This window comes from Podarcis bocagei, assembly GCF_964188305.1.
Source record: "Podarcis bocagei genome assembly, chromosome: 15".
Taxonomy (NCBI): Eukaryota; Metazoa; Chordata; class Lepidosauria; order Squamata; family Lacertidae; genus Podarcis; species Podarcis bocagei.
The window spans coordinates 42,348,078-42,369,686 of NC_138141.1; the positions used below are offsets into that span (position 1 = coordinate 42,348,078).

A 21,609-nucleotide genomic window follows, 5' to 3' on the forward strand; every position below is an offset into this window, starting at 1 on the left:
CAGGGATAGAGGGGAGAGAGATGTTGATGGACAAAAACTCCCTTCACCCCCAACACCACTAGCCGCGTCCGGAGAGCCATTGATGTTCCCTAGGCTGTCAATCAAGTTGAAGGGAACGACAAACTAATCCACTCCTGTTTGGATAGAGAACTGCTCATGTTAGCCTACAACGCCAGAAAGGAGGAAAGAAGACAGTGTCTTTCAAGAACTGTTCCCAGGTCCAGATGAGGGTCTCAGCTAGGCCAAGGCCACATCCACACCCAGCATTTAAAAGCAGTTATAACATTTTAGCATACCCCTCAAGTGTCCCGGGGGGAAAAAAAGGGAAACTCTGTTTCTTATTGTAAGAGAACAGTGGCCATTTGGGTTGATCTCGCGGCATGATTTCTCCCGCAAAATGTGTTTTTGTGGGGGTTGCGATTTCACACGGTGCCCAGAACTTAGGCTGTGCAATTTTTGTTTCCCCCCAAAAAAGCTCACAACTTTGCGGGTGTCAGGAATTTTACTTTTTGAAATATGGCAACTGATCCCTCTTCCCAGGGAACTCTGGGGACTGTTGTTCTGAGTGGGGAATAGGGGGCCTTCCTAACCGCTCTCAGTACCCATGACAAACTAAGGCTCCCAGAATTCATTGGGGGAAGCCATGACTGCCTAAAGTGGTACCACAGAGCTTTAAATGTATGGTGCAGATATGGCCTAAGGCCCAGGCCACAGCTTTGCAGCGGCTGAGGTGTTCCTAGGGTGTCCCTTGACAAGAAGATCAGGCAGCTCAGAAACTAGAAAGCAGTCACAGAGTGGCTCAGGAATATACTTTAAGGCAGTGTTTCCCAACCTTGGGCCTCCAGCTGTTTTTGAACTACAATTCCCATCATCCCTGACCACTGGTCTTGCTAGCTAGGGATGATGGGAGTTGTAGTCCAAAAACAGCTGGAGGCCCAAGGTTGGGAAACACTGCTTTAAGGAAGCAGACAATCCCAGTAAGTCTTGAGAGATTTCCCAAACCGAGGCTTCCCTCTAACACCCCGCCGTTATCAACCCCGGACACAAAAGACTAGACAGCCTGGTGCTATTTAAATCCTTGCAAACCACAGCCTAAACTTCCTTGCTTCTAAGTATAGCTCAACATCTGTCTCTGCCTACCTTGCGCTTTAGCCGTGACAAATGCCACCCCCTTCAGATGTAGGTACAAGTCACATCCCAACTGAAATCAATGAAAGTCCAGCTTATGTTAATGGAGTTAGAATTATATCTTCAGTCTCTTTCTTTTGACACTACATTTGGCCCTGCCTTGACAAATAAATATATATGAGGGTTTGCTCCCATTTTATCCTAACAAGAACGCTGAAAGATGGCCTTTCCTGAAGAGATTCAGGGAGCTCTTTGACACTCAAGTGCCCGATTTGAAAACATGTTCCCCTGATTCAAATCTGAACACCCCAATTATTGTATCGTACAAACATGTTTTCCACACTTCTCTCTGGGACAACGATGAGGGGGCTCCAAAGACAGAGAATTTGAAAAGACGAAAAGGCACAAGATTTAAAACAACATCATGCAAAAGTTAGCAGCATAGCGTAAGCCATTGAACGGCACTCACTGAGATTATCAGGAGCAACCCATATACACTCAAATGGAAGTCCCAAGACAAGAAATTATTTCAACATCTGTCTCTGTCTACATTCAAGAGTGTGAATTACCGTGCGTCCCTGAATTTATTTATATACTTAAAAGTGAATCCTTGCCTCCAGACGTTCCAATGGGCTTTTCATTAACCACGAAACTGGCTGTATATTAGTTTCTTCCCTGCCCTGCATTTCTTAAGGTCTTGTTTGATTTGAACGCAACTCCCTGCTAACAAACATCTGCCTAACATCTGCATTATTTCCCTTTAAATAATAGTTTGCAAGACAGAGAGAGAATAAAAGTTTAGAAAAATCCAAAACTGTAACACGCAAAAGTGGTTTGGTGGGGGGGCCGGCGGGGTGTAAAAGACCACATATATATTATTTTTTAAATTCAACATTATTAACATAAAAAGTACATATGCTACTGCCTTGTATGGTATGTAGATATTATAATCAGGGTGTCATTTTTATATGATCCAGGAACCCAAGGGAAGAACAAAGTAGAACGGGCAAGCAGAGGAATACTGTAACCCTATCAAATTCTGCAAGTCAGAGGGATATAATTCAAGATCTATTCTTTCCATCAGCCAAGGGGAACTCACTATGAGACAGGGACGGTGTTTCCACCTACAACCTGTAGGATTCAGGGGGGGAATGGCCGTGGTTCTAGCCCTCATGATCAGGAGATAACTTCAACTCTCATTGCTTAATGCTCGTTTTAAATCCCCCCCCCCGGAGACAACGGCTGACCTCTGCAGTCTGCTACCCATCAGGAAAAGATGGTACCTATCAACTAACTTGGGGACAAAAAAAAATAGCCAAGTTCTTTGGTCATGCTGTAAAAAGAGAGAAATCAAATTTCCAAAAGCCATTGATTCAGAACACAGTGTTTTTGAGCATAAACTCAAAATCACCGGGGGGGGGGGGGAGGGCATCAGGATGCTGATGGGCTTCCAACTCCCAGCAGCCCCAGCGGCCAGCATGGCCAATGGTGAGGGACGATGGGAGTCCAACAACGTCCAAGAAGGCCTCAGGTTCCCCACAAGTAGTTTAGGGCATCTACTTTTGCTTTTCCCCCTACCATTACCAAACACAAAACGCTGTCACACGAGTCTGTACTCTAAGAGCAGGTGATGGGCGATTTAGCAGCAAAATCTAGCAAAAGTTAAGAAGCACTTGAGGTTAATGTTTCAGCAGAGCAGGAAGACTGAAGCTAGATCTCAGAAGGGACAGGCCAAAAGGGTGCTTCCGATATCAAATGGTTTAGAGAGGGGAATGGGCTGCAGCCACACAATAAAAATGGGATGTCCTATCAGGTAAACAACAGACGCTTGTAGTGGAACAGGCTTGGATTTTGAGAGACTGGACTTCCCAGGTCCAAGCTGGGTATTGCACTGTTATTAGGACTAGCATGTAAACAGGTGGTGTGGAGATGTATCCAGACTCCTGCTAATCCTTTCATCTGCAAAGGCAGCAATTCGTGGATCTGTGCCCTGAAATTAAGCGTTTTGCTACAAAGTATGATTATGGGGGTGCTTCTCTTGCACCAGAGCCAATTAATCAGCAAACATTAGTGATTGAACCTAATTCCCTCCTCCTCACCCCAAATTTTCTCTTTGCTTATCACTCTCAAGTGGGCATCCCCCCCCCCCACTGCTGCTAACCTGAGTTTCTGCCGCAGAAAAAGGAATCCCAACAGGAGGCCAGGAAAACCGGATGGTTCTCAACGCCTGCCCTGTCCAAAATAAACAACAACAAAAACCCACACCATGGGCTATACTGGATCTCTTTCTTGCCAGCAGATTGCGACAGATTTGCAGAGCAGATTAACCTACATGAGAAGATTTCCACCAATAAAGCAAGGGTGGAATGAGAAAAAGAGAGGCAGCGAGGGGGGAAGGATGGAAAGGAATTCATTTAGATGTGTACAAATTCAGCCTGACTTCACTTGTCAGACACCGGAGTCGCTTTGATGCAGAATGCAAATTCACAGTGTCATTGACAATGCATTGAAATGCAAAAGAACAGGGGGCTCTCAAAGCTCTCCCCTTGCGGCCTCCTGTGCCCCCCCCCAAAAAAGACCCCTTAACTTGACCAGAGGGAGGCCTTGAAGCAAAACAGGAGTGATTCAAAAGACGGCTACCCCTCTGCCATGCACAACCCTGGCCCTACATAGAACATTGGCAAGTAATATTCTACACACACCCTGCAAATCTTAACAGACAGTTAACATGTTTAGCCAGATCCAACAGAGAAAGCAATTTCTTCTAATATAGTGGGGAGGGAGAGGCAGACAAGGATTCTCACAGGTCTTGCATTGTGAAACTGAGGCCACGCTGCTTTCTGATGGCCACTGAACCTTGGTGCAACATCAGGAGTAAGACAGCATCTTTCCTTCCCAACTGGGAAGGACAATTTTGACAGTAGCCCCAGATTTGGGCAGGCTAAAATGGCCCACCATCGTTTGTGAACTCTCCCCTCTTCTATACAGAGCCGTTGCTCTATCTCTCGCACCGAGTAGAGAACACTACTTAACAGAGTAGAGGAAAACTGTGGCCCTCCATATGCCACTAGACTACAACTCCCATCATCCTTGACCTTGGGGCCATGCTGGCTGCTGGGAACTGGAGTCCAACGGCACTTGGGGAGGCTGCAGGGTTCTCCACCTGGAGGTTTTTAAGAGTCCTCTGCTTCTTTCAGAGCTGCCTCTGTTCAAAACACTCACCCCCCCCCCCACTGCTGAACCAGAACTTAACACACACTTAAGGCTCTGAAACATTTGTTACTGCCTGAGTCCACCACCCCTGTTGTGTTTTTGTTCTTTTTAAAGAGTCACACTTAACAGCACAAATGCAGGTCGTCCAACTTATCATCTGCAGAAGCGATCCAGGCTTGTTTCCATCATCCTAGTGAGACCAGTCAGCCCCCCTTCCCGCAAAAAAAATATCAAGCAGTCAGGAGGCTGCAAAATTGCCAGCAATTTTGTTAAGCATATAGATCACCACCTCCTTGTTCTCCTTGCTCCCCGCCCGCCTCAATTGTTTTAGTTCCATTCAATTTTGAAGCGGGACATGCTTCCTGCACTTGAAGTGTCAACGTCGTAGGAAGAAAATGGCAAAGGGTTTCCGATCTCCCAACATCAGCACCGCAGTGTTTGGGTGGGCTTGCTCACTGGGAACAGGAGGCCAGGGAGGGCTAGGCCCGGGACCTGTGTTTACACCCCCCTCCTCTCAAATCAAACATTAGTACGAAAAAGACAAAAAATCCAAAGAGATCACTTAAAAAGAAACAAGCAATCAAACGAGGAACACAGACCAGTCTGGGGATGCCACTAGCAACGAGTTTTTAGGCTACAGTCTTTGAGATGCAGAGAGGATACAGCCATGAGGTATATATATTTTTTTCTGCGGTCCACAAGTTTCAAGCCATGGTTGACCAGGAATTTTTTTTAAAGGCCAAGCGGGGAAAGGGGTAGGGGCGATGCAACTCTCCCGCGCGCCCGACGTCTGAAGACCCAGCACTCCTTCCCTCGTGCCGGGACCCTTGGATTAAAAACACACACACACACACACCACCCCAAAACCAACCTCCAGTTTGTACTGAGACAATGTCACTTAGGAAACGGTTTTGGGGGGCACCGAGTTCGAGTTCTCCTTATATCTATACACACCCCCAATGCCAGAACACAGAGGAGTAAGGGAGCTGGGCAGGGGAGTGGGGGAGGAGGAAGGAGACCAGAAGTCAACTCACAAACAAGAGACAAAAGCAAAGAGAGACAGAAGTTATCGAGGCCGGTCACCGCTAAGGATGGCAGGAAGGGTTCTGTGAGGAAGCATCTCAACACGACGATGACGACGACAAGCCCCCAAACGCACGGAACCAAACGGTTGTCAGTCACTCGCTCATATATATATGTGTGGGGTTTTCCGGGAGATAAAATGTTCGGTAGGATGACAAACTCCCTATCTCTCTTGCCCGTGTTCGGCGTGCGTCTCCTCGCCATTTAATCCCAGCCGTTGTCCTTGATCATGTGAGCTAATTCAATGATGTATTTGCCTTCCTTATACTTTTGACTGCTTTCAAACGCGTGTTCCTGGAAAGGGAAAGAGACAGAATCAAAACAAGGGAAAGGAGCGAAGTTCCTCCTGGGTCTCAGTCCAGGGACTGCGATGTCCGGAAACAGAATCAAGTACTTTCCGCATGCAAAGAAGATACTGTACTACACACTGAGAGCCAGTGCGGTGTAGTGGTTAAGAGCGGTGGACTCGTAGTCTGGTGAACTGGGTTCGATTCCCCGCTCCTCCACATGCAGCTGCTGGGTGACCTTGGCCTAGTCACACTTCTCTCTGAAGACTCTCAGTCCCACTCACCTCAGAGAGTGTTTGTTGTGGGGGAGGAAGGGGAAAGGAGGTTGTTAGCCGCTTTGAGACTCCTTAAAGGGTAGTGAAAGGCGGGATATCAAGTCCAAACTCCAACTCTACTGAGCTACAGCTCTTCAGTAAGGAATCTGGACAGCACCAGGTTAGGGAAGGAGGTCGGGTGGGCCCAGGAGATTTCCCACCCCTCTTGCATTACTGTGGGAACTGTGATCATCATCTCACAGTACAGCTCCAGTGTGAAATAGACAGTCAACACAAACAGGAGCTCAGCTTCTTTTAAAACCCAGCTGAAGTGTGCAAAAGTTGTGGGCCTTTTCTAAACATTGTGTATTAGCAGAGGTTTTGGAAGGAAATTTACAGAGGCTCACTTTTTTTCTTTTTGGTTCCTGAACTGCCCAACCATGTTTTGGAAACATAATCCGATTGTTCAAAGGACTGAGGGTTTTAGCGCCTGGCTGGCGTGAACTCCCAAGGTCCCTTTTGCAACAGGATCAAGTTCACGGATTTATCCCAGAGGCTGAAATGTTGCTAACTTCCCCAGCTGCTCAGCAGCCAACCCCAACTCCAGCCTTGCTGTGGAAGAGGGCACCTCTCTCGGGTCTTTTGCACAGCTCAAAGCCAGAGTAGGCTTCGCCACACCGCCAAAAGGATCAGCTAGCTGGTATTCAGAAAGAGACCTTGTCCCAGGAATAAAGCATGTGTTTTATGCAGAATCAGAGCGTTGGTGCATCTAGCTCAGTACTGTCTACACTGGCCGGCAGCAGCTCTCCCCTAGGTTTCGGGCAGGGAGGGGACATTCCCAGCCCTATCTGGAAATGCCAGGGAATTGAACTTTCCTGCATACAAAGCAAGGGCTTTGCAACTGAGCTACAGCTTGCCCTCTAAAAATAAAAGGAGATTCCAGTTATAACAATAATAATAATAATAATTTAGTATTTATACCCTGCCCATCTGGCTGGGTTTCCCCAGCCACTCTGGGCGGCTTCCAACAAAACACTAAAATACAATAACCTATTAAACATTAAAAGCTTCCCTAAACAGGGCTGCCTTTAGATGTCTTCTAAAAGTTTGGTAATTATTTTTCTCTTTGACATCTGGTGGGAGGGCGTTCAACAGGGTGGGTGCCACTACCGAGAAGGCCCTCTGCACTGGACCTCAGTGTCCGGGCAGAACGATGGAGGTGGAGATGCTCCTTCAGGTATACAGGACCGAGGCCATTTAGGGCTTTCAAGGTCAGCACCAACACTTTGAATTGTGCTCAGAAACGTCCTGGGAGCCAGTGTAGGTCTTTCAAGACTGGTGTTATGTGGTCTTGGCGGCCACTCCCAGTCACCAGTCTAGCTGCCGCGTTATGGGTTAGCTGTAGTTTCCGGGTCACCTTCAAAGGTAGCCCCATGTAGAGCGCATTGAAGTAGAGTGCATTGAACGAAGGGCCAAAGGGGACAAGATTTTAAGAAACAACAACACTCACGTATTTCCAGCCCAGCGTGGTTTTGCAGTTTTCACAGTAAATGTCAGCAACCGCATGCAGTCCTGTTAGCAAAACCCGTTCTTCCGCAGGGCCACAGCCCACATTAACTCTGCAAATGTGGGAAGAAGGAAGAGAGAAGTTTTGATTTGCAGATCTTGGTCCATTTTGCTGCAGCAGCTGTGCTCCTCACTAAGCACACCTCTGTTCTTATATGAATAAATCAGTATCATGCCACTTCAAGCAGACATGGCTTGTTAACTGGAAAGGGCAGGGATGGGGAAACCCGTGGCTCTCTAGACACTGCTGGACTCAGACTCCCATCAGCCTCAGCCAGCATGGGCCAACACAAAGGGATGATGGGAGTTGTATTCCAGCAACAATCTGGAGGGCGGAAGGTTCCACCTCTCCCTTTCTGACGACAACAGTGACAACGGAGAGGGGGGTGGGGGTGGAACCCAGACACTTACACTGAATTGAAGAGATAGGCCCGGCCCTGGCTTCCTTGAAAAGACTGTAAGGCAAAATAAAAATAGTGTTTGTCATGATGAAAGTCACACCCTGTCAACAACCAAAAAATAAAAATCAGTCCCTGGTGAATTATTAGCAGTGATCTCAGTTGCAGCAGCACGATTTTGCACCTGGGTGGGTAGGGGAGAGAGCATCCTTTTAACCCAGAAGAGGCTGGCAGCGATTAATTCGCTCCATCCTTGTGGATCCTCTCTGCAAAGAAAAAAACAACACCACCCCAACTCTAGTTGGTGCAAATCCCTGACCTCACCACCCTCTGGAGCAGTTATGGGGAGAAAGAAAAGACCCAGAAGTGTCTGTTCAAGGAAACTTGGATTCTTGCAGTCTGCAGGTCAGAAAAGTTAGCAGTGTAGGAGGAGATGTTTAAGAGGATGAGAGAATAGTGTACGTTGTAGGTTGGGGAGAGGGAGAGGGAGAGAAGCTCAGATTCTAGTTTTAAGAGAGAGAAATGGTCTTTTAGATTACATCTAGTTATAATCTGGATTGCATCTAGATTACAAAAATGCATCGAGATTACAAAAATAAAAATAAAAAGGGCTTGCAATATTTTCAGACTTTGGAACATAGTTAATTGGCATAACAAACCCCAGACCTTCTGATCCCAGGGTCCTCTGTTGACATACCAAATGCTGGATCTCCAGATTACAGGACTGCCCCCTCCCCACTCCAGCCAGAGGTTTATGGCACCTCTGACTCCGTGTCCTCAAGTGACATTAGCAACCAGCTCTCCTCTGGCCTCACACCCCCCCCTTCAAACACACAAATGTACCAGACACCTTTTGATTGGTCCCCTGACGGCTGGCTCAATTACATGAAATGTTAAAGGGCTACCCCCCACCCCATCTCCCCATCTGAGTTTTGCAGAGTGGAACACAGACCGTTTCCCCTCCCCTCCAACCTCTTGGGATGTTTGCAAAAACACACACACACAAAAACACAACACCATTTGGTTTGAATTAAATATGTGGCAAGGAAACTTTTCCATCTCATGCGAAGGTTTCAAAGAGCCACACACCCTTTGTGAAGAACAGAGAACATAGTAAGACTATGGAAAACAAAACAAAAGCTGTGTGTGTATGTGTGTTCCCCATCCCAGCTCAAATAAATAGGTAGGGTTGGTTTTTGAGTTTCTCATCAAAACCAGCCAAGAATAGTTCCTGCACTGCTAACTGTAAGGCAGACACTCTCATCTTCCAACAGAACAATTGTTTTCTTCAAAGTCTGGTGAAAGATACACCAGCATATTACTTCTGCCTTGCAGCAACCAAAGTTTCTGGCCCACAGACATTCCTGCTACCCTGCCTGCCCAGACAGAATTTCTAATAAACTAGGGATGGGTGAGCTGTTTCATGGCCAAGGGCAAAGAAAGAAAGAAACAACTACTCTCTGATTTGAAGAAGAAACCTTGACTGCCTGATCACCTAGAGGAAAACTCTGACTCGCCACAGGAGACTAAGCATAAATCACCTCCCCCAGAAATGCAAGGCTGAGCTAACTGTTGGAACTGTTTAGCCACCCATATGCACAAGATAGGTATGAATTAATTTGATAGCTCCTGACCCCAGTCTTTCAACCAAATCCACCTGATTTCATGGCTGCTTAACACAAGGTCCTTGCTCGGGTCTCTGCACTAGAGACATTAGGAATCGTAAACAAGGGACTGCAGGAATAATTCATTCTTTCTCACACACTCTCTCTCTGCAGGGTTTTCATCCGGCTTAAAAAAAATCTTTGATTAGCCCCAGAGAGGGACCCAATTACCATAGAAACACTTAGCAGATTTCAGATCCGAAAGGTCAACTCCGAAGCTGTTGATCCCCCTCAGGTCAGATGGAATGATTCAGATCTATTTTTAATCAGCAGTCGCAGCTCCTACACCCACTCCATTTCCCTTCCAGCCCACCAGTTCAGAAATCTCCACCAGAGGCTTAAAAATAAAATAAACAAAGCACCTCACCCCCCCCCCCAAAGAAGCAGGCCACAAGATACCTCTGGAGTGTGCAAGGGGGCGGACAGTGGGGGATGGACTTTAAATTAGTTGAAGGGGGAAAGGAGGCCAAACCACAGAGTGGGAAGGAGCCGTAACTGAGTGGTAGGACATCTGCTTCAAATGCAGAAGGCCCCAATGGCATCTCCAGGTAGGGGCTGGGAAAAGACTCCCTTACCTGAAATCCTGGAGGACTGTGGACAATATTGAGCTATATGGACCAATGGTCTGACTCTGTATATGGCAGCTTTCTATGGGGATAGGTAATCAAGAGGAAAGGACGCTGCTGGCGCTGTGGGTTAAACCACCGTGCCGCTTGGACTTGCCGATCGAAAGGTCGGCGGTTCGAATCCTCGTGATGCAGTGAGCTCCCGTTGCTCAGTTCATGCTCCTGCCAACTTAGCAGTTTGAAAGCATGTCAAAGTGCAAGTAGATAAATAGGTACCGCTCTGGCGGGAAGGTAAATAAATGGCGCTTCCATACGCTGCTCTGGTTTCGCCAGAAGCGGCTTAGTCATGCTGGCCAAATGACCTGGAAAAACTGCCTGTGGAAGCGGACAAATGCCGCAACCCCAGAGTCGTTTGCGACTGGACCTAATGGTCAGGGGTCCCTTTACCCTTTATCTTTAATCAAGCGGAAAGGTAACTTTGGCCCCCCCAAATTATGATGAACACACATTAGTATAGGGGCAGACTTTGGTAATCTTTCATACTATGGAGCCCTGTGCAAGGCCCCAATCTGGCACTCCTAAATGGGTCGTCTCAATTTTGTGCCCCCTCGGCTCGGCACCCTTTGGGGGGGGCAGCCCAAAATTGGGTACTGCATTAGCATATAAATATGTGCATTCTCCCCCACAGGCTGCCCTGCTATGGCAGGGCGTAATCTGCCCCTCAGGAATCCTAGGCTCCCTCTGGAAGATACAAAGCTAATATACATGCAGCCAATCGGAAGCCGCGTGAGAACATTCGGGTTCCAAAGAACGTTCACAAACCAGAACACTCATTGAGATCCAGCGCCGAGGGCCTTCTGGCAGTTCCCTCATTGTGAGAAGTGAGGCTACAGGGAACCAGGCAGAGGGCCTTCTCGGTAGTGGCACCCGCACTGTAGAACACCCTCCCATCAGATGTCAAGGAAATAAGCAGCTATCTTATTTTTAAAAGACATCTGAAGGCAGCTCTGTTTAGGGAAGTTTTTAATATTTATTGCTGTACTGTTTTTAACACTCTATTGGGAACCGCCCAGAGTGGCTGGGGAAACTCAGCCAGATGGGCGGGGTGTAAATTAATAATAATAATAATAATAATAATAATAATAATAATAATAATAATACAGGAGGCAGCACATTTGACTTGCAAGGCATTTGGGATCCAAGGTATGACTGTATGTGCTTTTCAAGGGGTTCATACTAATTCTGCTGGACTCAATTTTTGCCCAGATTTGTCTTCCTGGGTGTCAAGAGAGGGAGTGATTTGATGGAGGCGGGAAGAGATGTCACCGGAGGTGCTGGCCGTCACGGTCCTTGCTCAAACGTCTTAATGCAGCTGCTGTAAAACGTAAACATGCAGCCACCCATAATGCAATGTGGAGATAATAACACCGCTTTCTTTCACATACCTGTTGGGAAGACTGCGGTGTTAATATTCACAAGGAACACCGAACATCCGGAGCTCTATATAAATGCTAATTCTTTTTACATAATATTACCCTTACAGTTCTCTCTTATCTCGTTGGGAAACAGCCTTACAAACAAAAGAATCCTACTTCTGAAAACAGGAGAACGGCAATTTATTCCCTCAAGACTGACAGGTGGTGGAGAAACCCAACAAGTTAAATCATCCAGATTTACTACTGGGGGAAAAATAATAATAATTTAAGCAAGTAGACTGCCTTGGCCCAATAAAAAGCCCAGAGGATTCGCGGCCCTGACATGAATTATGAGATGATAAACGGGATCTGTGTGGTTTTTATCTGAAATATTGATCTGGAAATGAACGGAAATGCAGGTGCGAGGAAAACATGAGGCAGAAGCGTGACGCAGCGTCTAAAAGGGCTAATGCAATTCTAGGCAGCACCAATAACAAAGAAACAAAAAGGCGAAGTGACCAAATAATGAGAAGTAATGGCAATGTTCTGGAATGTTCCCCGGGGCAAAGAGATAAAAATGGCGAGGGGGTTGGAGACCAAGTCGTGTTTGGGAAAGGCAGAATATGTTTAGCCTGGAGGCAGGAACAGGAAGAATAACCTGCTAGTTCAGGCTAAACCAGTTCAACGCCATGATCTCACAGGGGCAAACCAGATGCTTAAGCGAAGCCTGAAAGTAGGAACTGAGAGAAACACTTCTGGTTCCCAGTCTACTGTCTCTGAGTGAGGGGAGGATTAGGGGAAGGGGCAAAGAGACAATGTAGAGCAATGGTCCTCCAACTTCTCCCTCTACCTCGGACCATTTGAAAATTGCGGGGGGTCTTGGTGGACCGCTTAACGAAACGCCCTCCCGTCAGATGTCAAGGAGATAACTAACTATACACTGGTACCTCAGGCTACATACGCTTCAGGTTACATACAGGTTACAGACTACGCTAACCCAGAAAGAGTGCTTCAGGTTAAGAACTTTGCTTCAGGATGAGAACAGAAATCGGGCTCCGGTGGCACGGAAGCAGCAGGAGGCCCCATTAGCTAAAGTGGTGCTTCAAGTTAAGAACAGTTTCAGGTTAAGTACGGACCTCCAGAACGAATTAAGTACTTAACCTGAGGTACCACTGTACAACTTTTAGAAGACATCTGAAGGCAGCCCTGTATTGGGAAGTTTGTAATATTTGATGTTTTATTATGTGGTGGAAGCCACCCAGAGTGGCTGGGGAAACCCAGCCAGAGGGGTGAGGTATAATTACATTTTTAAATAATAATAATAATAATAATAATAATAATAATTATTATTATTATTATTATTATTATTATTATTCCTTTCGTAGGAATTGTAATGTGCTGTGCTAGGTGCTGTATGGTTTTTAATTGCATTTTTACAGGCATGTAAAACACAAACCACCTGAATGTGTCTCGGTCACAGAAAGGATTGAAGGACTCAATCGGAATTACTTGCTTCCCCGCAAAGGAGTCCAACTGGAAAGTGCTCAGAGGATGGAGCTATGGATCACACAGAGACCCACCGGGCACCCTCCTCTGCAGGCAATCTCAGGCCATGCCACACAGTTTGGGCTTTACTGTCCTGGTTTTTTAAAATTTGCTTTGATTTCCCTCCAGGAGGTTTGCAGCTGTGCCCAGAAAAGGATTCTTAAAAGGGAAGAGATTTATGGTGGGGGTGGGGGGGTGGAATTATTGAAAGGGCAGCTGAAAGCCCTACAGACGTCTCCAAGAGAGCAGTCTGAGTACTTGGACTGGGAGAGCCCATTTGAAGAGAAGAAGGAAAAAGGAGGTGTGGGAAGGCCGGCAAAGCATTCCCTACATATTTCCATAATCAAGCACATCACTGTTGGGTTATTTCTCCTTTTTTAAAAAAAGAGAGACAGATGGAGGCATCCAAGTCAGAAAAAGCAACCTATTGTTAGAACGGCATGCAAGTGTTTGAGAGAGCTACAATGTATCACAAAAAACACCAAATTTCCCTCATTTAGGGCAGGGTTGGGTGGCATCTCAAGTCGGGGGGGCAGATGTGGCCCCCAGACATCTCTCTCTCTGGCCCTTGGAACTCTCTTGAGGCCACACCCTCTTTCCCCAGGCCACGCCCTTCACTGGACTTGCTGCACATCGTAAGTGAGGGTGTTTGGGCTTAGCTGAAAGGTGTTTTTGATCTCTGCTCATGCCCCTTGGTTGCCAGGACGGAGGACAGGCAGAGGGGCATGTATGAGTGGGTGCCGAAATTAGCCTGCAGCACATTTACCTTTGTTTCTTGGGGGACAGGAGGCGGGCGGGTGTGGAGGACTCCCTGGTCCTGAATGGGGCAACTGTGCCCCTGAAGGACCAGGTGCGCAGCCTGGGAGTCATTTTGGACTCACAGCTGTCCATGGAGGCGCAGGTCAATTGTGTGTCCAGGGCGGCTGTATACCAGCTCCATCTGGTACGCAGGCTGAGACCCTCCCTGCCCGCGGACTGTCTCGCCAGATTGGTGCATGCTCTAGTTATCTCCCACTTGGACTACTGCAACGCGCTCTACGTAGGGCTACCTTTGAAGGTGACCTGGAAACTACAACTAATCCAGTATGCGACAGCTAGACTGGTGACTGGTGGCGGCCGCTGAGACCACATAACACCAGTCCTGAAAGACCTACATTGGCTCCCAGTACGTTTCCGAGCACAATTCAAAGTGTTGGTGCTGACCTTTCAAGCCCTAAGCGGCCTCGGTCCAGTATACCTGAAGGAGCGTCTCCACCCCTATCGTCCAGCTCCAAGGAGGGCCTTCTGGCAGTTCCCTCCCTGCGAGACGTGAGGTTACAGGGAACCAGGCAGAGGGCCTTCTCAGTGTTGGCACCCGCCCTGTGAAACGCCCTCCCATCAGATGTGAAGGAAATAAACAACTAAGTGGTACCTCTGGGTACGAACGAGATCTGTTCTGGAGGTCCAGTCGCATCCCGAGGAATTCACAACCAGAGGACCGCTTCTGCGCATATGCGCGCGATCAAAACCTGGAAAAATACTTCTGGGTTTGCCATGTTCGCATCCCGAAGTTTATGTATCCAGAGGGATATGAAAGCGGAGATACAACTGTATCTGAGTTTTAGAAGACATCTGAAGGTAGCCCTGTTTAGGTAAGTTTTTTATGTTTGATATTTTATTCTGTTTTTAATCTGTTGGGAGCCGCCAAGAGTTGCTGGGGAAATGCAGCCGGATGGGCGAGGTATAAATATATTTATTATTATTATTAAGACCAGTAGCAGCAGGTAGCAGGATGGTTCCGTGAATAAAGAGGATGCATACATTCTGCATAATGCCCCCCACCGGACTCTGTGGCTTTGTTTTGAGTGGACCCAAAGGCCAGGAGGCTCTGGGTTCTAAAAACCCACTTTGCAGGGCAAAGGTGCAGTTGGTTGCTGCCAGACCCACTGGCCACACCTCCAAGTCGTTAAGACATTTGTGAAAGCAAGTGGGATACAAGAATCCACAGAAATAAACTGAGCCGCATCTGCCCGTCGCCACTCTGTTTTCGCTTAAACCTCCTAAGAACTTTCTTGGCCGGACTACAAAGCCACCATGTAGCTCTTCTTACAGATGAGATACAATGCAGCTGAAACAAAACCCTTTCACCATCACACCTGCCAAAGACGGGGGGCGGGGGGGGGAGACAAGACCCACTAAACCACCCAATGAGAAAGCAAAAAATGAGTTTCCATATGCTCACTTCCCGGAATGGATTTAAGGGGCCTGCTTAAAAGCACTGGGTGATCAATGTGCCTCCCCAAATAGAATCTGCTGATTAAGGACCACATTTTCCTTTGGAAAGCAACACATCTATGTGTTGAAAAGTTTCCGAGAGAGAAAGAGAGAGAGATTTGGTGGAGGGCAAGAGAAAGGGTCCTAGTGTTCTTGTTTTTCAATTTGATCCTTTTACATGGGTTTGTACGTTTTGTGGTATTTTATGCATTGTGACTTTCCATTATTTTCATTGATTATAGTTTACACTTAAGAATTACAATAAAGAATTACCTAACAGTTTAATTATTATTTGCTGACATTTAATTTTACGCTTTGCTATTATGTTCTAACAGATTACTGACTCTTGCTTTATTCAATATGTTGTTAGTTGTAAAGTAATGTTTTTATTGTGACTTTTTTTGGATGGGGTCAGATTGTTATTAGGCGAGTGATTTGTCTATTTTGTTGTTCCTTCAGTTTGAAAACCGCTTTGTGTATGGCGTAATATAGAAAGGTGGAACACAAATAAAAAGTGGAAACGAAAAAAGTGAAAGGAAAGGGTAGGGGGCTTCCAGATCGAGGGCCATTTATGGGCCCTTTGCACCTCTCCGCCTGGCCCTCGGGACTTTCCCCAGGCCACACCCCCTCCTCCAGCCTCACCCCTTGCACACCCTCCTTGCATGTTTTTGCCTGGCAGAAATGTGTTCTTGGACTCTGATAACGCTTCTTGCTTGGCTGCATGGAGGGCCGAGAGTGGTTATAGAAATGAACTTCCTGTCCAAAGGTAAAATGCTAATTCGTTGATCCACCCAGTGGCGTAGCGTGGGGGGTGCAGGGGGGGCCGGCTGCACCGGGCGCAACATTTGGGGGTTAGGGTTAGGGGGTGCAAATCCACGGGTTAGGGGGCGCAAATCCACGGGTTAGGGGGCACAAATTACTTGCCTTGCCCCGGGTGCTGACAACCCACGCTACGCCACTGGATCCACCCACTTTTTCCTCTGGTCCTGCCCACCAACAGTATGTGGTCCTTGGAAGGATGGTCAGAGGAAAAGCGGTGCCCTTCTCTGACCCGCAGCCAGCTTCTCTGGGCAGCCAAAGTGACTTTTCAAGAAGCCTGCAGTTGGCAAAAGAGCTCAAGGCAGGTTCCTGAGAATGGTCCTTTCCCTGCCGCTTTGAAGGCCAATACAGTGGTACCTCAGGTTACATACGCTTCAGGTTACATACGCTTCAGGTTACAGACTCCGCTAACCCAGAAATAGTGCTTCAGGTTAAGAACTTTGCTTCAGGATAAGAACAGAAATCGTGCTCCGGCGGCGCGGCAGCAGCAGGAGGCCCCTTTAGCTAAAGTGGTGCTTCAGGTTAAGAACAGTTTCAGGTTAAGTACGGGCCTCCGGAACAAATTAAGTACTTAACCCAAGGTACCACTGTAAACGTATCTCAGCCTGGCCTACCCGGCAGGCTTGTCGGTAGGATAAAACTAGGGGTGGCGGAAACCTACACAGAAGAAGGGAGATAGATAGGGGATTAATAAATGCACTGCATTTTATCGCAAGCTTAACCCTGCAGCCATCTGAAAAGTCAAGGAGGCAGATGAGGAATGCCTCTCCGAAGGAGCGTAAAAGAGGCAAACTACATCAGTGCTTTCGTACAGGAGAGTCCAGCTCAACATCAAGAACTTTCTGATAGCAAGAGCTGTTTGGGAAGTGGAAAGGTCTCCCTCAGAAGGTTGTGCGCTCTCCTTCCTTGGAGGCTTTTAAGATTGTCTGGCCATCTGTCTAAGAAAAAGACAACACAGACTTTGAAAAAGACTGGGAGCCATTCCTATTATATTTGCAGAAACAAAGAAAGACAATAGACTTGATGGCAGGATTTAAATAAACATCCCCATTATTAGCATCAGAAAATGTTTGGAAGCTAGCGAAATAAGACGATGTCTTTAATTTTATTTTTATGTTTTTAAGGTTTGATGTTATGTTATTAATAACTTCTCCTGTTGAGAGATAGCAAAGCGGGTGAAAATAGAAACAAACCAGAAACGCAAGTTGTGAGAATTGTTGGAGGGGAGGGAGGAATATATATTAAACGCTAAGAATTTGAGATGTATGTAATGAATGAAAATGAATAAATAAATAAAATAAATGTATGGCCATCTGTCATCGCTGCTTTAGCAGAGAGTCCCGCATTGTGGGCGGTGAGGGGGCTGGACTAGATGACCCCACGGGGTCCCTTCCAACTCCACAATTCTATGATTCTACAGGAATAGGAACCAAGAGGCAGTGTGGTGCAGTGGTTAAGGTTTCAGACTAGGAGGGCAGTGGCGGGGGAGGGCGGGAAAGAAGCCACAGTTCCCACATCTCCATTCAGCCATGACGCTCGCTGGGTGACCCTGGGCCAGCCTCTTCCAGCCTTGCCTACCTCGCAGGGTTATTAGTGAGGATTAAGAAGAACCTTTCCTGCCAACCTAGCAGTTCGAAAGCACACCAGTGCAAGCAGATAAATAGGTACTGCTCCAGCAGGAAGGTAAACGGCGTTTCTGTGTGCTGCTCTGGTTCGCCAGAAGCAGCTTAGTCATGCTGGCCACATGACCCGGAAGCTGTACGCCGGCTCCCTTGGCCAATAAAGTGAGATGAGCGCCGCAACCCCAGAGTCGCCCATGACTGAACCTAACGGTTAGGGGTCCCTTTACCTTTACCTAAGAAGAAACTTATATGCCTTTGGAGGAGGAGGGGGCAACACGATTCCATAAAACCTGGTGGCCGTCTTGCGGCGGCTCCTCGGCCTAAAGCTTTCCACACGGGTCCTTATTATCCAAGGCAACGAGGCGTTCCAAAAATCCCCATAAGAGATGCCCGGTCCACACAGGAAGAGCTCTGCTGGACCAAGCCCAAGGCCGATTCAGCCCAGCATCCCGGAGCCAACCCTGACGCCTCTGGGAAGCCCACAAGCGGGACGGGGAGGCAAGTGCCCCTTCTCCCCGCTCGCAAGCCCTGGGGTCCGGCGCTCCCAAGGCGTACCTTGGAAATGAGTTCGTCGTGGTTTGCCAGGTGGGCTCTGCAATGGATGCAGCTGTAGGTTCTGTGGCAGGAAGGCAGGTAAGCTTGGAACGTCTTGGACCGTGTCATCTTCACCATTGGAGCCACGGAGCGCTGGGTGAACTCGGGGGTGGCCCAGGAGGCGCTCCCACAAGACGGGTCGCAGGGGAAACACTGGAACACGCAGGTGAAGGCCGTGGCTTGGCAGGGGGCAGGTGTGGGGCAGGCTCCACACGCTGGCGACGGCTTCGGGGGAAGAGAACCTGGCGCAGGGGCCGGTCGATGACCTGCTCGGACCTGCGGAGGGCGGAAGAAGGAAAAACAAGTGTGAGGGTTTGATTAGCTGCTTGTGCGTGAAAACGTGCTCCCTCAGAGTTTGTGCGCCCCCACAAACCTCCGTGTGTGACGGAGCTCCTCAGACATGTCTGCTCTAGTCACTAGTAGAGTCCGACAGTGGCTGTCTGCGGAAGCGTTTCCAGCAAAGAAGTTCCTTAACGGAAACGCGTCTCCTGGACTCACGGCGTGACAGTTTCCTGCGAGGTATGGGTCTCCCTATGGGAGACTCCGATACCTCCCCACTGTTCTCGCTGGAAGCCTCCCTGAGCCCTCCCTCCTGCTCGCATTCCCTCAGAGACCCACTCCTCCCCCTGCTGGTCCCTGCTTCAGCAGTTGAGTCTCTTTCATCCTGCCTGAGTCCCTCCACCACCTGATGCTCTGATGGCAGTTCCCTGACATCCACCTCCCCTCCAGGGCCCCCCTCACCCCCTCCCAATTCCTCCCCCCTGGGAGGTGAAGGGCTAAAACCCCGAAACGAATCTTCCTCATCTTCTGACGTCTCGAACAATTCTCTCCATCGATCGTCGTCCTGGCCAGCTGAATCCTCCTCCTCTTCAGAATCTGGGAACCCCTCCAACTCCTCTTCCTCGTCGGTGGTGGCAAAGTATTCCCTTCGGAACCTCGCTACAGGCTGAGGTTTACGTGGGAACCTCTGATGAAAAGTCTCTATTAAAACCTCGTCATTGACATCCTCTGCCCTAACCCAGGTGTTTTCCGACTCCGGTTCCCCTTCCCACATTACCAAATACTCTACTTGATCTCCCTTCCACCTGGAATCGAGGATCTCCGCTACATGGTAGCTGTGTTCCTTCTCCTCCATTGCTGGTCCCCTAGTGACCCTCCCCTCACTGTCTCCTCTATACGGTGACAGCAACGACCTGTGAAAAACTGGGTGCAGCTTCATGTGGTTCGGTAACCGGAGCCTGAAAGCCACTGGATTGACCTGCTGTATGACTTCAAACGGACCCAGCCTTTTGGGTCTTAATTTCTTACAACCTCCTTTGAATGGCAACCCTTGGGTTGACAGCCACACCTGGTCCCCCACCCTGATGCTTTCACCTTCCCTTCTGTTTTTGTCTGCTTGCCTCTTATATTCCTCCTTAGCCCTGTTTAAGTTGAGTTGGAGCTGGCGATGGATCGCTTCCATTTCTTCCACGAACTGTTCTGCAGCTGGAACGCTCCAGTTCTCCCCCTCCCCCCCTGGGAAGGCTCTGGGATGGCACCCGTGATTAGCCAAAAAGGGGCTCATCCCCGTGGACACGTTCTCTGCATTGTTGTAGGCAAATTCTGCCAACGCCAGCTTCTCCACCCAATCATTCTCTCTGTCATTAACATAACACCTCAAATATTGTTGGAGAACCCCATTTGCTCTTTCCGCCTGCCCGTTGGTTTCAGGATGACGGGCCGTCGAGAAATTAACCTCTACATGCAGTAAGCTCATGAGCTTCCTCCAGAACCTGGAAGTAAATTGTTTCCCTCGGTCTGAAACCACCCTCAAGGGGGCGCCATGCAACCTAAACACATTCTCTACAAACAATTTGGCGGTTTCTTCTGCTGTAACCGCATGTGAGCAGGCTATGAAGTGGGCCATTTTAGTTAACAGGTCTACTACAACCATGATGGCTGTTTTCCCTCTAGACCTTGGCAGATCAGTCATGAAATCTATTGCCACTGCTTCCCACGGTCTCTCAGGTGTGGGCAGTGGTTCTAATAAACCAGCCGGCGCCTGCCTCTCCCCCTTGGCTCTTTGGCATTGTTCACACCCTCTCACATACTCCCGCACATCTTCCCTGACCTTGGGCCACCAAAATTCCCTGGTAACCAGCCACATGGTTTTGTGTTGCCCAAAGTGCCCTGCTGTGGGGCTATCGTGCAGCTGCTTGAGTACTTTCTCCCTCAATTCCCCTTCAGGTATATATAACGCTCCCTTATAATACAATGCCCCATTTCTCTCCTCAAAACCACCGGGTTTGTCTTCCTCCCCTCTGAGATCCCTGAGTTTCCCCTGGGCGTATGCATCCTGCACCGTACCCTCTACCAATTCCCTTTGCCCCACCAAAGTCGCCCCACACACCCAGCGGTCCTCTGGAATGATATGGGTTTCTTCGGGTGCTCCCTCCCCCTCCAAATATTCAGGCTTGCGTGAGAGAGCGTCCGCCCTAACATTCTCTGGGCCTGGCACATAACAAATCTCAAAGTTAAATTTGGAGAACTCTTGGGCCCATCTCAACTGCCTTTGGTTGAGCACTCGCGCCGTTCTCCAGTACTCTAGATTTTTATGGTCCGTGCACACTTGCACTTTATGTTGTGCACCAACTAGCAGATGCCTCCATCTCCGGAACGCCTCATGAATAGCAAGCAGTTCTCGGTCGTACACCGTGTAGTTCCTCTCGGATTTGTTCAGCTTCCGCGAGAAGAAGGCACACGGACGCCACTCCGACTCCTCCTTCCCCGGCTGCAGAAGAAGCACCGCCCCTATGGCTCTGTCAGATGCGTCTGTTTCAACCCTTAGCTTCTTTCGTAAATCCACATGCAGAAGTTGTTCTTCAGAGGCGAAGGCCCTTTTCAGTTCCTCAAACGCTCGCCCCGCCTCCGCCGTCCATACAAACTTCTTCTTACTGCTGAGACAGTCAGTGATGGGCGCCGTCAGATGGGCGAAGTTGCGGATGAACTTACGATAAAAGTTTCCAAACCCTAGGAACCTCTGCACATCCTTCTTGGTTTTGGGTGTTTTCCATTCCAGCACTGCCTGTACCTTGCCGGGATCCATGGCCAATCCCTTGTCTGACAGGCGGTACCCCAGGAATTCCACCTCCTTGGTATGGAACCGACACTTCTCCAGTTTGACCCACAGCCTGTTGGCTTGCAGTCTGCTCAACACTTCTCT

The 21,609-nt window shown here is 48.4% G+C and overlaps 1 protein-coding gene across 1 annotated transcript in view; it reads right to left on the minus strand.

Annotated features, from left to right (window-relative positions):
* Window positions 1-957: 957 nt before the first annotated feature.
* YPEL2 (yippee like 2) overlaps window positions 958-21,609 on the minus strand; it is a 54,637-nt gene continuing 33,985 nt past the window's right edge. Inside the window, exons 2-5 of the mRNA XM_081172240.1 lie at window positions 18,369-18,683; window positions 7,943-7,986; window positions 7,476-7,584; window positions 958-5,718 (exon numbers count right to left, since the gene is read on the minus strand). Coding sequence (XP_081028366.1) covers window positions 5,629-5,718; window positions 7,476-7,584; window positions 7,943-7,986; window positions 18,369-18,485 — 360 coding nt within the window. The 5' untranslated portion in view covers window positions 18,486-18,683 and the 3' untranslated portion in view covers window positions 958-5,628. The remainder of the gene's footprint in view (window positions 5,719-7,475; window positions 7,585-7,942; window positions 7,987-18,368; window positions 18,684-21,609) is intronic.